Raw genomic sequence first — 17,624 nt, 5'->3', positions numbered from 1 at the left:
GTTACATTAAAAGCGAGAATTATCTATTTATCTATCTATCTATCTATCTATCTATCTATCACCATTCTATCGTTCTATCTGGTTCAGATAAATTACCACCTTTTGTGTCAGTTTACCGTGGGTACTACCAACAACTGAGTCAATGACTTATTTTGAGGATTTTTAGGATCTCACTTTGTAAAATAGCTTTTTCTCTTTTTAGGGAGAGGAGGGAGATCAGGGGGCACCTGGAGAGGTCGGCGCTCAAGGCCCAACTGTACGTGCGTTTCCTGTTTATTTCAGCAATTTATACTTAATTAATAAATCAATCCGGTGGCTGTATCTTAATCTAGTGTCTCAAAGCCTTGTTTCAATGATGTGCTCTTAGGGGCCGCAGGGAATTCGAGGTGCCACTGGTATGATTGGCTCCAAAGGAGAACTGGTAAGATTTCAATAGAGGTTGATTGAAATAGGAAGTTGAGGCATAACATATTTTGCCTGTTCCTTTTTAAATATCAATTTGTCTTTAGTTAATGTCACAGTGTGGTAAAACCATGATATGTTACTAATAATGCTAGTTAGTGGCAGGTGGTATCAGGGGGAGGAACATTGAAATTCTAGAGAGCATTTGATTGGACAAAAATGTGTATACAGTTCACCTCAGCATACAAGATGAGAAATCCATATTTTTGTTCATTTACATGGAAGAGAAAGACTATAGCATAAATAGATTTATATAAACTAAAAGCCGTAAAACTCATATTTATATTTTATGGGATTAGTTTTTTTACAATTAGAGTGGTATTGGATGGTACTGTATACTGTAGCACTGCAGACATAAAAAGCTGTAAATGAAGAAAAATGTAATAAAAAATAAGCACAATAAATAAATAAAATAATTTTTTACAGGGCCTTCGAGGTGTTGATGGTGACCCAGGCCCTCAGGGGGTTGCAGGGGCGACGGTAAGTTCAGTAACTTCCTCTACCTTCTAGAAATACTGATCTAAAGCTGTAAACAATCATGAAACAGGAACGTTTTTTACCTCACATTCACAGTTGAAGGCTTTGTTTTAGCAGTGGTCATGAGTTGATGTCCTGAGCTTTGGGTGTAAATAAACAAATCAATTTTAGCAGATATCTGAGATGTATGTCTCTTTTTATCTAGGGGGATCGAGGCCAAAGAGGAGGAATAGGAGAAGCTGGACCTAAAGGCGAACAGGTATGTGTACAACTATCATTATAACAGCAAATCATGCACACAGTTGAGGTTTAAGAGGTTTTTGTTTATTAGTCTTTGAGAAGTTGTCCATGATAAGTAGGTCATGGCCAAGGGTCCTTGTTAGTCCTGGAACAACATTCAAATAACCAAATGATATTGGTCCATGAACATGCCTTATTTGGCTATATTCTGTCATGCTAAGGGTCATATATAATGATTTTAATGATTATGGTTTTAATTAAATAATCTCTTTCTGCAGGGACCTCAAGGGCCAAGAGGCAACACAGGTCTTCCAGGGCCAAAGGGAGATGGTGTACGTGGTTTAACATAAAAATAAGCTTTCACTTCTTTTGATTAAAATGTTGCTGGCACCATCATATAGTGATGGTATCAGATGGTAATACCATGAGAAAATGTGGCAGTGTGGTACTTTTTTGGTACTTAGTGTGGACAAAATGATTTGCCTAAAGACTATTCTATACATCCAAACAGCACCAATCTGTGTCTTTTTCCAGGGTTTGCCAGGTGTGGATGGACGTGAGGGAATCCCTGGCATGCCAGGTGCCAAGGTACAGCCTTGTCTGGCTTTCATTATTCAACCACGGCTATACGGGAAAGTGTGATAGTGGTAATAATGAAGATGTGGTTCTTTTACAGGGTACCACTGGAAAAGCTGGAAGCCCTGGGGAAGTCGGCCTTCAAGGACTCCCTGTAAGTCTTAATGTAGAAAAAATGAAATGCATTAAATATATGCATAACTGCTATAATGACTGTGAAGAAGATTTTTTTTTTTTTTTTTTTTTAAGAAAGTTCACACAGTTTGGGGTCAGTAAGATTTAAATTTTAAAGAGATTAATACTTTTAATCAGCAATGTTGCATTCAATTGGTCAAAAATGTACAGATGTTTACATTATTACAAAAAGATTATATTTCAAATATTAGCATTTTAGTTTCCATAAAATATTAAGCAGCACAACTGTTTTCAACATTGATAATAATAAGAAATGTTTATTGAGGATTAAATCATCATATTAGAATGATTTCTGAAGGATCATGTGACACTGAAGACTGGAGTAATGATGCTGAAAATTCATATTTCATAATATTACTGCTTTTACTGTATTTTGATCTCATAAATGCAGCCTTGGTGAGCATGAAAGACTTATTTCAAAAAATTAAAAAAAAAAAAAGAAATCTTAGTGACCCCAAACTTTTGAATGGTAGTGTGTCCTACCTTTCACTTCCATTTACAAGATGCAGCACAAGAATTCTCTTTTATTTTATCCTTGTCAGACATGCATTGCTGAATTCTTACAACATCTTCAACCTGTCTTCTTTAAAGCTATAATGCTCATAGCTCACTATAGCAGAAGATAAAAGTCAATAATTTATTTCGATTTCAAATTCGTGCATGTTGTGTCTGCTCCATTTCATGGCAGGGCAAGATTATAAAACACTTCTGACTTTATCCAGCATGATGTCAGCTCTTCATGACTAATTCACATCATCATTAATTTTGAGATGGTTCAAATACCCCTTGAGTTTTACTTTGATCTTACAGAACAAAGAGAAGGAGATGTTCTTCAGGAGATGTAGCTTTAAAGCAACTGCTTTTTGATATTTAGTGACTTTCTCTTCCATGTCTGCAGGGTTTACCAGGAAGCCCAGGGCCAAAAGGTGGAGCAGGAGAGAAGGTGAGAGATGTTGATGAATTTATCTGTGTTCAGTGTAAAGTCATCACATTTTTAACACTCTGAACTGACAAAAGCTTTTGCCTGGTCAATAAAGCAGAAATACAGATAGGCCTAGGTCTCAAACCACAGGCTGTTAAAGCTGAAGTGTGTTATTTTTTGATGTTAAAAATACTTTCTCTCATCATAGTTTATTATGCAAAGGCCAATTTAAGGCATTTTATGTTGATTTCAGCATTGTGCCAATATTAAAATTCTGGCTTATTCAGATACATTGATCTTTATTGTCATGTTATGGCTTATATAACTGATACATGATATATATATATATATATATATATATATATATATATATATATATATACCAGTGAATGCAAAAATCTGTATAATTGTCCGATAACCCATATAACATCAATATATTACACATCCCTAGTTGATTTTTCCTGAAAAGTGTGACACTGTGGCTTTTTCTGCATTGCTCTGTTTATTTTAGTGGCCCAACACAGAAACATTGGCTTATAATTTTTGCAATTCCATTTAGTGCCACAGGTGGCAGTGAAATTACACACTTCAGCTTTAAGCTACTAAGTCATGTGCAGTAAAAATCCTAACTCTTCTGCATGTTACTATGAACACAATGTGATATACACACTCTGATTATAGGGTAATGCAGGACAACCAGGCCTCATTGGCACGATGGGATCTGCAGGCAGAGCGGTAAGTTGATGGTAAACCGCCCAATATCTCTGCCATTAGGAATTGATGATCTGACAATAAATGTCTCTGTTCAGGGTGAGCGTGGAGAACAAGGAGAATTGGGACCCATCGGGCCTATTGGACAGCCTGTGAGTACCCACTGCAGCGTGACTAATGGCTAATACACAGGCTGGATGTGTCTATATTTACTCACTAAGGTATAACTTGCAGATAATGATAGTGTCTTTGTGTGTAGGGAGACAGAGGAGAGCAGGGGCCACCTGGACCAATGGGAAAACCAGGAGCCAGAGTAAGTGCATAATCTGTATAATGACATGGTTGTAATATCAAAGCAAGCATCTGCTATACTTTACTTTCATCATGCAAATTACTAAAAGTAAAAACCCGCAAGTAGAGAGATGGCTGTCCTGAGGTCGCCTTTCATAGCTCAGCAAATATGTTTAAGTATGAACCCTGTCTCAGATGTTTCTCCTAAAAAAGAAATAAGAGAAACAAATGTTAACATACAGTAAAGGTCCATTCACACCAAGAACAATAACTATATTAGTGTCCACACCAATGCATGATATCGTTCTGTCTATTCTAAGCACGCACTGCAGTTTTGTCGTCTGCCGCTTTAAAGTCACCAACTCTTTAAAGAAAGATGGATTCCGATTGTCAATGTTTTTATCATTTAGAATTATTTTTAGAACTACATCTTTATCGTTATAGTTATCGTCCTTGGTGTAAACGGGCCTTAAGAGTATAGAGCTATACAATAAATGTATATAGTATAGCTCAGATTATTTACTCCTGGAAAAGTTTAATGAGATATGTTTGAGTTCATACTGAAATCTCTGGCTTATATATGATCTCTGGCGATATATGATATTATTCGGGATTTTTTTTTTATTATGTGTAGAAATTTCTAAGAAGCAGGAGACTTCAGAGGTTACAGATGTCTTGATTTGCTCTCCATTTAAACCCATTGCTGTCTACACTGCAAAAATAACTTGGTACTTTGATCTTAAAGGTACACTATGTAACTTTTGGCACTCTACTAGTTAATAAACGAAACTGCATGCGTCTTGCAGAAGAACATTGTTGCCGGAGCTACTTCCAGGGCCTAAAACGAACTTTTTGCCACACCTGCCAATGGCCATGAAACTGTTTTTGCAAGAACAGGCAGTTAGACACCAAAATTTTAGATAGCATACCAGTGAAAATTCATAATTCTCTATTACAATTTCGATACCACTGCTAAAATTGCTAGCCTAGCTAATGTAAATTTAAAACATTGTGAAAGACAAGTAACAGTAGTTTTCAAGTAGAGACATTGAATAAATAATCAAATGTAAAATAACACTGGATAGTCTTCACTGTGTAAATTAAACATAGATTAATCGAAGTTACAAAAAGTTATTCAATCAAGAGCACTGAGTGACTTTTTTCTTTTTTTTTCTTTGTCCTTTGTTGTTTGATTAACATTAAAAACAGAGACAGTAGACAGAGACATTAGGCTGCTGTCACTTTAAGACCTAATGCACAAATCTAATACACTGATACACATTTTTCTCTACTATTTACATTCACTTAAGCCATAACCAACTATGTTTACTTAGATACTCACTGAGACAGACATTTTTTGTCAGTGTGTCCATTCAAGCGCAAAGAGATGTGTTAGTGAGCTCAATTTTATATTCTGGCGCTGTCTGAGATGCAGCTTTCTGGGTGCGCGCTTTGGATGTTTGTGCGCAAACTTTCCACACGTGCAATGAATTGAGTTCCCTTTCACATCTTCTTATGCTGAATATTTCACTTGCCAAGGCTTAAACTCTTGTGACAATGCAGCACTGGCTGGTCAACTGTCCTGTCATTCACGTTTGTTTACGTTCATGTTCTCACAACATTGCATTGTTAGAATTCATAAAAATATTACCAGGCCCTGTAAACACCTATTATAGGTGTACCATAGTGATCCAGGAAAAGATTTTTTTTTTTACATTTTTTATGCTTTTATTTAAGCATAAAATATACTACATTTGATTAGATTTCTGTTTTAAATAAAGAGAAGGAAAAACTTTCACAGTTTTGCTTGTCAAGTAAATGCATCTTGTTTTAAGGATAGTTAGATATTTGAGTGAGACAAACATACTGATTAAGAAAATGATTTTGTGCAGTGTAGGAGGAAGTGCTGACATTAAATAGATCTCATTTGTTATTTTTCTTTCCTATGAGCTGCCAACAAACCCAAAGTTCAAAACAAGTCATTGGCAGCATCACGTTTAAATTATTCCATTATCCCAGTGTTCAAAGAAAAAGCAAGTAGTTTTGACATCCACTAAGCTCAACTGCTTTTACTTATTTAGACGGTTTGGTGCGTGGTGAATTCAAAAAACTTTTCACTAATAGTCTTTTAGGGGAATTCGTGACTTTATATTATGCTAATTTGAGGGTCAAACCAAGGCAAATATTCATAGTACTGAAATGCAGACACACTGCTAGTAAGAAGGGAAACATCACGCTGTGGCCTGTAGAAGAGAATGGAGCCAGCGGTCTCTCTCTCTTGAATGGGACCTCACCTCACTGTTTCCTCAGTAAAGAGTAAACAGTCAAAAGAATGTCCCACAGCAGTGTCTCTCAAAGAGCCCTCTGTTCCCCTGCCATTCCCATGAGCACACACTTATCTACACACACAAACACTTGAAATGTTTAAACATGAATATATTATGTGAATAAATTCCAACATTATTATTAATATTATTATTTTATAATTTGAAAATAAAATGCAGTATTTACAGCCATATATTCAGGATTTACATGTTCAAATTTACAATTATATAATCAGATTTATACTGTAGCTATATATTAATAATGTATATAATTATTCTGCATACTTATAATTTTTTCCTGTTATATATTCATATATTTTTACAGTAGTGCCCAAAAGTGATGTCCGTGTCACAGTTGTGGTAAACAACTTGCACAAAGTACTCTTTAAATAATACTTAATAATAATAATAATAATAATAATAATAATATGTAATAATACATAATAATAATAACTATATATATATGTGTGTGTGTGTTTTATATATATACTTATTATTATGTATTATTACATATTATTATTATTATTATTATTATTATTAAATACTATTTAAAGAGTACTTTGTGCAAGTTATTGTGAATACATATATATATATATATATATATATATATATATATATATATAATATATGATCATGTGTGCCTTGAAAACCAATCACATTACAGGCTAGACATCATTGAATTTGGTTCAAAGTTGTGTGACAGTCAGTCACTGTTTGGGGATACCATAGAAATGAATGAGAAATGAACTGAACATAAACTGAATCATACCTGTCGCGCAATTGTTCGTGGCTTCTCTTATAAAACAGCATTTTTTTTTTTTCGGTGTAAACTCTAAAAATAGATCAATCCAAAACGAATGTTTAAGAGCAAACATGTTGAAGATTAGATGATGGGCTGTTGATTCATTAAATGGTAAGCCGTTTTCCCACAAAAGCGGTTTATTCAACGTATTGAAGCATCTCCTCCATTGACATCCAAAAAAATAATAATAAATAATAAAAAGGCCTCTGGTCTCCTTCCCTGCAGCTTCCCTTCCACAGTGTTAGCAGAAGTTATGCTTTTTTTTTTTTTTTTTTTTTGCTAACCTAGCAGGCTTGCCTTTAAGTGGCTTTGACTAAACTACACACAGGTGCAAATCATAGATAACCATGAAAACAAACAGAGACACAACCAGTAACCTAGGAGACTAATAAGTGGAAAACTCTTGTTTTTGCATGTTTATAATTTCTTTGTTTGACAGCCTGGCCAAAAATTATGTCCGCACAATTTAGCATGTTTCATTGTGTTATCACAAATATAACAATTGACCCCACGCACAACTATATCATTTTAAACTTTTAATAATTGAATGAAGGGTGATGTCAATTTTTCAAGGCTGGACATCACTTTATGTTGTTGCCACTGCTGTATGTTGGAAATGTTATTTATTGATTGATTGTTTGATTAATTGATTGATTTACATTCAAATATACTGAAACATGCATCCAATCAGCACAAATTTGTGAGAATTGAATTTAATGACACATTATGACCATTGTCTCAAAAGACTGATTTTTTTTATTTTTTTTATACCAATTCCAAAACTGTTCAACCTAAAACAGAAAAAACATTCACAGACCAAATTCATCAGCATTTGCCATTTTGTCCTGGTCTTGCATTTTCTCAGACTGCACTCTCTTTTTAAAAATGCATGAGAGTGTTTTTGCAGAGAGGAACTACATGATTCTGAAGTCTTTTCTGTTTATTGACAATGGTTTTGAACCTCTCCCATCTGTTTGAAAATCCTGCAGCGAGAGAGGAAGGAACAGATAAACACATGAACCAAACTTTTACAGTAAATGCCAGACTCTGACTGCATGCCATCTTACATTGATTGTCTCTTCAGGGTCCGAAAGGTGACTTGGGCTTGCCTGGACTTCCTGGACCGCCAGGCCTGCCAGGAATAAAAGGAGATAGGGTGAGGAAGTGTCTGCCTACAACATTTCTCAGAACATCCTGAACAGATTCTCAAAATGATCTCTCTAAATTGTTCCCAACCCTTTTTCATCATTATTTTGTTCCCTGGTGAACTGATAAAAACCTCTGCACCTGTGGAAAATGTGTTGCAGTTAGGCAATCTGATTGGTGCTTGCAATTCTCAAGTGATTTTCTCATGATTTGTGTGCATTATGCATCAGATAATCAGATAGTGAACCTGAGGCTCAAACTACACAATTCTTACATGATCACTGTTCTTGTATTGTTAATTCTATAGTTATTAAGGAACAGCAAAGTGTACATGGAGTTTTGCTAAATCAGTCCACTATCCAATTATCCACATCTTTTTAAAAACAGCTAACCTCTTTATATTCACTGTTCTTGTTCAATTAGGGTTTCACGTTTTCCAGCCTTTAAGGCATTGCAATTATTATGTGCTCTCACTGGTGTTTTAAAGTTTAAAGCACTTTGAAAGTACAATGAGGCTTTTGAAAATCAAATTTGTCCCTTTTAAACTCAATGATTTCCTTAGTCCATTTGAAAAAAAAACCCTAAGCACCTCAAACAGATGTAGGATTTATAGAAAGAGTAAAATGCTGAGCGTACGTTATTGAATAACTGTTGTTATAATGAACTCTTCAAACACATGCGTTGAGTGTAATATTCATGGGAATGAATTTCTGAATGTGATATCACACAGGGTGAAGCAGGTGAACCTGGACCAAAGGGAGAACAGGTAAGAGCATGATTCACATTATGATCAGAAACGGCACTGCAGAACTGAAATGAACACATCAGATACCTTTAAAACGAAGAAAATTAATGTAAGAAAGGCTACACTGAAACAATTTTGGGGTAGAAAAACTCAGAAACGGCTTGTAAATTTCACAAATTAGTACAAAGAAATGGCAAGTAACAATTTTGTTAAAAGTCAAAATTGTAATATAGTTTCTGTAGGCTATGAATGCAGCTCATCCAATCATATTTTATAACCAAACTTATCCATTCTAGAAGTTTTACAATAACAAAACTTCTTCATAGACATCTATGAAATGATCTCCTTCACGGTGATGTGTTTTATTGTAGGGAGATCAAGGTGCCGAAGGAACGCCAGGAGACAAGGGAGATCTTGTGAGTGGCTCTGAAATACTGTGCTGAAAATAATATGAATGCAGTATGCAAATGTACACTGAGATTTGAAATATTGTAGTGAACTCTTACTCTTTATGTACTTAGGGTGATCCTGGCCAACCTGGAGCTAAAGGCGAAGTGAGTTCTTGATCAGTGTTCTTATGAATATTTTTGACTAGTCATCTGTTGGTTCCGAATTCAGATATCCATCAAGAGTTTTCCTTAGCTTTATCTCAGCTCACTCTAGCCCTCATCACTGTAAAACCCGAAAAGTTACGGTAACTCAAACCATTTGAGGAAACCTATTGCCTTAAACCATTTAAAGGTGCAATATGTAAGGTTTTTGCAGTAAAATATCCAAAAACCACTAGGACACAGTTATATATTTTGTTCTCTTGAGTACTTACAATATCCCAAATGTTTCCAACTATTTTTAAAAATATTGAGAAAATTGCAATTTTAACCAAGGCTCTGGGATGTGTGAGGAGTCGCCTGTCAATTGCGTCATACCCGCGTTAACCCTCGGTCTGCCTCGGTTTCCGGTTTTATTTTGTAGAAACCATGGAAACACCAAAGACGCTTTAATATATTACACGTTTTAATAGACAAGGGAATAACTGTTTTGATATATTTATAGACAGAAAACTAATTGTTGTTATATAGCTCAATACGTTTAGTCTTAGTGTTTAAATCTAATTTTCTTGATTTTTTGCAAGTACCATGCTTTACCATGCCTCAGAGAAAAACACTATTTTGTGAAGTAGCTAACATAGCATAATCAGATGCAGCTTTATTTTTAGTAACAGTAATACAGAATTTTCTCCATCATACAATATGTTTTAAAATGAATTGCATGCCATTTATCAACACAAGCCATCCAGCATTTAATATGATATTCTAAAATCGATCTCTCTTACTGCAGTGTGCAACAAGTGTCTCACAGCAGCCACTGAGCGAACGCACAGAGTAATGTTATAACAATTTTCAACACTCTCAAATGTATCTAATATGATAAACAGAGCAGCGTTACCTCATCCTCATGACCGGAAAAGCGGAAGCGGTGCCGACGACTGTGGCATAATAAAAGTTCCGCTGCTCGTGAGGCGTGTGTTGCGCAATCGCTCCAGCGACCTCGTTCAGCTCCCACAACACTCGGTCCTGCTCTGCTTCATACTACAGTAACGTTAATAATCGCATCCATGAACATGATTTCTTCCCAAGTCCTATCCCTATTCTTTTGCACCGTCCGTTGAGGTGAAGACCACATGTCCCAAGATTCCGTGCTCAAACTTGGCGTCATCAAGCTACACCTTTGTTTTGAATAGGCCTCTAGCGACCTCTAGCGGACAAAAATCCTACATATGCACCTTTAAGTTTTAAAACCAATAAGTATGAGTACTGTAAACTTAAATTGACTTATATTTTAGTGTTGGTTTAGTCAATCATTAGAGTAAACTCAACTTAAAGATTTTAAGTTTATGTCACTCATTCAGTTTGAATTCAGGCAACAAATCTAAGTCCTAACAACTATATAGCTACTTAAATGGTTTGAGGTAACCTATTGCCTTAAATGGTTTAAGTTCATCAGACTCAAAGTAATAAAGTTACATAAGAATAAGCAAAAACTAACATTGGCATTGGTACAAAGCAATGATGACAGAACAGGAGCTATAATGTTGTAATGATTTACTGTATGAAAGATGCTAGATGCTACATCTATTTATGTATACATGCATCTCTGGTGTAATTTCAGGTTGGTAACCAGGGAGATCCGGGTAATAGAGGGCCAGAAGGTGCCCGTGGGCAGCCTGGCATTGAGGGGCCTCCTGGTAGTCCTGGACCACGTGGCATGCAGGGAAACAGAGGAGCTCCAGGACCTCGTGGCTCCCAGGGACCAGCGGTATGTTTCCAACCTCTCAAAGAGAGTGTGATTAACGATTATGCTTCGTAAGCCAATGCTGTGTATAGATGGAAAAAAAAAAAGACTGACACCAATGGATTTATGCCCTTTACCTACATTTCTCTTCACATGTAAACGGTATTATTAGTGTTCTGTCAGTTTATTAAGGCGGTATTCTTGGTCGTTTTCATCATTTTGTTGCACATGTAAAAGCTTTAGATTTTGTCCATTTTCCTGATTTCGCTTTGCATGTACACTACCATTCAAAAGTTTGTGGTCAGTAAGACTTTTTTGTTGTTGCTTGAAAGAAATTAATACTTTTATTCAGCAAAGATAAAATTAAATTGATCAAAAGTGACAGTAAATGCATTTGTAATATTACAAAATAATTCTATTTCAAACAAATTGTTCTTTTTAACTTTCTATTCAAAGAATCTTGAAAAACTATCATGATTTCCACCAAAATATTAAGCAGCACAAGTGTTTTCAGCACTGATAATAATAAGAAATGTTTCTTGAGCAGCAAATCAGCTTATTAGAGTGATTTCTGAAGAATCATGTGACACTGAAGACATGAGTAATGATGCTGAAAATTCAGCTTTGATCACAGGAATAAATTACATTAGAAAAAAAACATTTATTTTAATTGTAAATCTTATTTTATATCTTAGTTCCATAAGATTACTATTTATACTGTATTTTTGATCAAATAAATGCAGCCTTGGTAAGCATAAAATACTTGATTAAAAACATCTTACCAACCTCAAACTTTTGAATGGTATGTGTACATGGCTTTATTGGCATTCTGTCAGCTTATTCAGTGTGTCTGTTTTTTTATAAAAAGGTGCTGATTCTTCATGAAATCAGCATTTACATGTAAACACCCTCCTTTTTGGGCATTTTTGCCCATTTATTCTGTATCATTCATGTGTTCACATTTTCACATTAAGCCCGGTGGGGGAAAAAAGATAATTTCAGATGATTTTGATATGTACAGGGTTCCGACAGTCATTGAAAAACTGTAAGTATCATGAAATTGAAATTTCCACACCTGTGTCTATAGTGAATATAATATTGCCAAAAAATTGCTCTTTGTGAGTGCAATCTTTATCAAATGACAAATAAAAAAATATATATTTGTTCATCCTTATCCAGTAATCTTGAATGACAGTAAAAGTCTTAGAAACTTATTAGTAGTGGAAAGTTATTAGTAGTTAGTAGTTATTAGTGTTTTGTTGTACACACTCATTATGTTTGAAAAGGTATATTGAGAAAAAATCATAATGATTAGAAACAGTACTGTGAAGCTTCTGCCACATTTAAGAACACTTAATTTCTGTTCCAATGTTTTTGTTTGTTATTTTCTGAAGTAGAGCTAATTAGTGGTCTGAAATGAGATGAAATGATCAGAATACAGTAACAGGATTGTGTGATTTTCTTCCAAACAACTCCTCCTGTGTTCACAGGGTAAAGAACCAAGTGATCAACACATCAGACAAGTGTGCATGCGGGTTATGCAAGGTGAGTCTGGAAGCCGATATTTTTATAATTTCAGAAGTAAACGTAATTTCCTTTTATGCATGCAGAGCCGCACTTTTGCCATCAGAACTCTCTAGGCAGGAGAACACAACTACTGACCAGATGAAAGAGACACATTTGAAAGAAAATGTGTGTTTTGTTTCAAAGATTCTTTTTGATTCTACTCTGATGAGCAGAGACACTTTTCTAAAGTTAGCCATCAGTTCTGCCTCTCTCCAAGTCCTCTTGAGCGCATGCCAGCAATTCCCTCATGACTTTTTCATTCACATTTCACTGAAATATTCATTTTCGTTTCAGCTGATCTGCACTTTTGCCTCATAGTGATGAGTTTCCTCCTTCAGCTTGGTTTCCTCCGCCAAAAAACTCCCTGAAAAAGCTCAGTCAAGCATCATGCTGCATACATTTTCAGGACGTTTTCCGACTGAAAGTTAAAATTCACTGTACCCTAGCCCCTGCTCAATGGCTCACGGCTTGGGATTGGATTCTTTACATCATGAATAAATCGGTCTGCCCTTTTATTCCCTCACACAATGAAAAAGAAAGTTGTAAAAACAGCCGCAATGCTCTTCCTTTATGCTCAATTTCCCATTGCAAATTGAAAACGTAAAATAACACCATTCAAAGGGATGAATGAGGACAAATGAAAGGCGAGAGCTTTAACAGTGTTCTGCAACACAGCTTTGAGTGAATATTGAAAGCTGGCAAATGATCTGCTTATTCACGTAACAATATCAGAGCTATAACAAAGTAAAATTAGTCTAGGATCTATTTACTTCCAAAACATAAAGCAACTTTTAAAGTGTGTGCAATAAAGAGTCAGACATCTCTGACACATTTACATGTACTGTACACATTCAGCTGTTATCTATGAAGCTTCTTTCTGCCACTGAATAAAACAATTTAAAAGATAACTGCGACTTTTTCTCTCACAATTCTGACTTTTTTTTTTTTAACACAATTGTGAGATATAAACTGCCAATTGCGAGAAATAAAGTCAGAATTGCGAGATATAAACACAATTGTAAGAAATAAAGTCAGAATTGCAAGATATAAACTGGCAATTGCAAGAAATAAAGCCAGAATTGCGAGATATAAACTGCCAATTGCGAGAAATAAAGTCAGAATTGCGAGATATAAACACAGTTGTAAGAAATAAAGTCAGAATGGCGAGATATAAACTGGCAATTACGAGAAATAAAGTCAGAAATGCGATATATGAACTGGCAATTGCGAGTTATAAAGTCAGAATTGCAAGATATAAACTCACAATTGCGAGTTATAAAGTCAGAATTGCAAGATATAAACTGGCAATTGCGAGTTATAAAGTCAGAATTGCGAGATATAAACTGGCAATTGCGAGTTATAAAGTCAGAGTTGCGAGATATAAACTGACAATTGCGAGAAAGTCAGAATTGCGAGCTATAAACTGGCAATTGTGAGTTATAAAGTCAGAATTGCGAGATATAAACTCACAATTGCGAGAAAGTCAGAATTGCGAGATATAAACTCAAGATATAAACTCGCAATTCTCTGAAAAGAAGTCAGAATTGTGAGTTTATATCTGACTTTATAACTCTTGCTTGTTTATGCTCGTTTACTGTATGTTCATTTATTGTTCTTCCTTGTCGTTTGTTAATCATCTTCGCTTTATTTTTCACGAAGCATTATTTTGCTTGGCTTCAGCTATGATAAAGACACATGCACTCTTGAACTCTTTGCATTGTTCATTTTTGGGGCGGAGCAATGAAGGGAGGGGTGTTTTTGTTTGGGTTGATTTCAAATATCAACAAGTGTTTCTCAGAAATCACTTACTGCACCTTTAAGTGAAGTGTAAATGAAGGATTTATTTGAAGACAAAGAGCAGGAAGATGGATCAACCTCAAGGAGGCGCCCTAACATTAGTATAGAAGCACAATAGACAAATCACAAAGCAGCCAGTGTGCAGTGTTAGATGACTCTCATTAGTGAGTGCAACTGCAAAATCAATGGAGAAATGAAATAAAAATGAGCTGTGCTAATAGCAGGGGACCATTCACACTCATTAGTGCATTTGGTCTTTGCCATTTCAGAGCAGCTGGCCCAGTTGGCTGGCAGTCTGAGGAGACCAGAGTCTGGAGCGGTCGGACTGCCAGGCAAACCTGGTCCCCCTGGTCCTCCTGGACCCCCAGGTGACAGCGGCTTCCCTGGGCATGCTGGTGCAAGAGGACTTCCGGGACTCAAAGGGCCTCCGGGACTTCTGGGTATCAAGGGGCCGAAAGGTGAGCTATTTTGGGACTGTGAGTTTGGACTGCTTGTTAGTCCTGGAACAACATATGATGTAATGAACTACTGCAGGGCTTCCAGACTTGGACATTAACCAACATCAGAGAACCACGGACATGCGAATGTGACATTAAATTATTGAAATACTTAAAATCTCAGGGCTAAGTAAATATGTTAAGTCTAAACTAGAGTGTTGTATGTAAAGGCACGGTTATGACAGTATTATTGTTATCTTAGTATTGAACAGTGTTTGTGTGTATGTTACAGGTGAGATGGGAGACAGAGGGGACAGGGGACCTACAGTTCGAGGACCCAAAGGCATGCCGGGACCTCCTGGATTACCAGGTCAGTTCTGACTGTGTCTCATATCCTACTTCCTCTTGTCAAAGAAAATCATGGTATTAATGCATAAATGGAAGTGGTTTTAATGAATATGCAAACCAATTCAATCTGAAACAACTCCATTCCTTTCTAAAATGATATTGGAGATATATATTTAGCTCCATCCTGGTAATAGACTTTTGAAAGCAAAGTTAAATTGGTGTTAAATGAAGCTGTCAGACATCTGATGAATTGGAGGTATATGAAGCCTTCTGTTGTCGCTGTATGTGTGTCACTGACACTTACTGTCAGTCGAATGAAGCTGTCTGTTTAAATAGGATTTCTTATGCAGTCATTACCTAGTAGTCTAATTGTAAAAGACAGATCAGCTGCAGTGCCATGTGCTGATGTAATTTTTCTTTTAGTTTTATATTTTCAAGCGTTTCGTTCAGTAGCCTACTTTAAGATATTTTAAAATGATATGCTAAAGTAGTTGTTTACCCAAAACATACAAAATCTACCATTTACTCACCCTTATGTCGTCTCAAACCTGTATGACTGTCTTTCGTCCATAAAGCATGATTTGAGATTTAGCAGAATCTTGCTTTCTACGGAAGCTTGTTTCTATCACTGAATAAAAAAATAAAGGTAATTGCGACTTTTTATCTCACAATTCTGACTTTTTTCTCAAATTGCGTGATATAAACACAATCACATTGTGATTAAAAAGTCGCAAATGCGTGTTGTAAAATCAGAATTGCGAGATAGAAACTAAAAAAAAAGTTCAGAACTGGACTTTATTACTCGCAAATGCAAATTTATCTCTCACAATTCTGAGAAAAGTCAGAATTGCGAGTTTATCACAATTCTATTTCTCGCAATTGGGACTATATTTGTAATTCCAACTTTATTTCTCACAATTGCGAGTTTATAACTCGCAATTGTGAGAAATAAAGTTTCAAAGTGAGTTTAAGATGAAAAAGTCGCAATTATCTTTTACATTTTTTTTTATTCTGTGGCAGAAACAAGCTTCCATAGCTTTCTCTTTAAAAGAAAGAAATAAAAGAAATAAATGTGGACACTGAAAAATATAAAAATATTGCCTAAAAAAAAAAAAAGGTAGTACATATGTAATGTAAAAACACCAAAAAAACTGTCTATTTGACTTGTCTTATTCTCAAATCTCATTCATGTTGGTGTATTCTGAATATGCGGAAATGCAAATGAGATTAACTTTACGCTTTGGCTCTTTGAATCTTTTATTAGGAAAAATAGTGAGAATGATGATGACTGACCCGTTTCTGTCTTGCAGGTGAACCTGGAAAACCGGGATACGGTCAAGACGGGCGTGATGGAGAAAGGGGTCTACCTGGTTCCCCAGGTCAGCCGGGCGTTCCTGGACCTCCCGGTTCAGCAGGACCACCCGGTTACTGCGATCCTTCGGCCTGTAATCTTAGCGCAGGCGCCGCCCACCAGTCTCTGAAAGACTCTAGCATGAAGGGACCGGGCGGAAACTAAAAACCTCAGTGTTGGGGCTTCAGGACATTCAGAAAGACTCCTTTACAGCTCTGCGAAGAGCACAAACATTATCGCCCTTGCAGATAGATTTACTACCGCGATACAGCTGTAATGACAAACACTTTACCATGTGTCCAGAAAATGGCAACATTTCAAATAAGACACTTTTTTTGGTCCACCTGATGTTATCTGCTGGTGCAAATGAACTTATTGGTCATCTAATGTCCTCCTGAAAGCCAGTAGACTTTAGAAATGTTTTTTTTTTTTTCTCAGCTCATACTTTAAATCCACTCTAGGAACTGAACAAACGTCAATGTGGCCTTTAGACCTGAGGCCTTTTTAATTTCTGTGTGGCAAAGATAAACCTGGCAGAAATATTGATGGTGCTCGAAGTTCATAACAGAAATAGCTGCCAGAGACCTGCTGTCAGGAACAAAAAGCAGAGAGAGGATATATATAGACATGCTGTAATGTATTCTGTACATCTATGTAAATGATTTGTGGTTTTGTAAGAAATTCACTCCCCCAATTTATTGTTCCAGGGTTGTGGGCAGGAAGGCGATGCATGTGACACATACACATGAGTAATGCAAATAATGTCATTTCATGGTATTTCTATTTATTTTACATAGGTGTTTGATCATGATGAAGTTTGTACAGAGATCCTAGGAAGACACATTTGAATAAATTTAAATGTTTTTATATGAGTTCAAAATAAATGTAGGTCTCAAACATTTTTATGCTTCTTCCCCACCAAATGCTTCTTTGTTGAATAGC

The 17,624-nt window shown here is 35.9% G+C and overlaps 1 protein-coding gene across 2 annotated transcripts in view; it reads left to right on the top strand.

Moving 5' to 3' along the window:
* col9a1b (collagen, type IX, alpha 1b) overlaps window positions 1-17,583 on the top strand; it is a 32,376-nt gene extending 14,793 nt beyond the window's left edge. For both annotated transcript variants that reach the window (XM_051917063.1, XM_051917064.1), the window contains 20 exons: window positions 203-256; window positions 368-421; window positions 889-942; window positions 1,145-1,198; window positions 1,458-1,511; window positions 1,714-1,767; window positions 1,856-1,909; window positions 2,849-2,893; window positions 3,554-3,607; window positions 3,682-3,735; window positions 3,843-3,896; window positions 8,085-8,156; window positions 8,877-8,912; window positions 9,263-9,307; window positions 9,413-9,445; window positions 11,061-11,207; window positions 12,674-12,728; window positions 14,816-15,004; window positions 15,276-15,353; window positions 16,642-17,583. In XM_051917063.1, coding sequence (XP_051773023.1) covers window positions 203-256; window positions 368-421; window positions 889-942; window positions 1,145-1,198; window positions 1,458-1,511; window positions 1,714-1,767; window positions 1,856-1,909; window positions 2,849-2,893; window positions 3,554-3,607; window positions 3,682-3,735; window positions 3,843-3,896; window positions 8,085-8,156; window positions 8,877-8,912; window positions 9,263-9,307; window positions 9,413-9,445; window positions 11,061-11,207; window positions 12,674-12,728; window positions 14,816-15,004; window positions 15,276-15,353; window positions 16,642-16,847 — 1,446 coding nt within the window. In that variant the 3' untranslated portion in view covers window positions 16,848-17,583. The remainder of the gene's footprint in view (window positions 1-202; window positions 257-367; window positions 422-888; window positions 943-1,144; window positions 1,199-1,457; window positions 1,512-1,713; window positions 1,768-1,855; window positions 1,910-2,848; window positions 2,894-3,553; window positions 3,608-3,681; window positions 3,736-3,842; window positions 3,897-8,084; window positions 8,157-8,876; window positions 8,913-9,262; window positions 9,308-9,412; window positions 9,446-11,060; window positions 11,208-12,673; window positions 12,729-14,815; window positions 15,005-15,275; window positions 15,354-16,641) is intronic.
* The last annotated feature ends 41 nt before the right edge of the window (window positions 17,584-17,624 follow it).

Source organism: Ctenopharyngodon idella, chromosome 13 (genome assembly GCF_019924925.1).
Source record: "Ctenopharyngodon idella isolate HZGC_01 chromosome 13, HZGC01, whole genome shotgun sequence".
NCBI lineage: Eukaryota > Metazoa > Chordata > Actinopteri > Cypriniformes > Xenocyprididae > Ctenopharyngodon > Ctenopharyngodon idella.
Note: the sequence above shows the minus strand (reverse complement) of the source record. Positions and strands in the feature narration are given on the sequence as shown.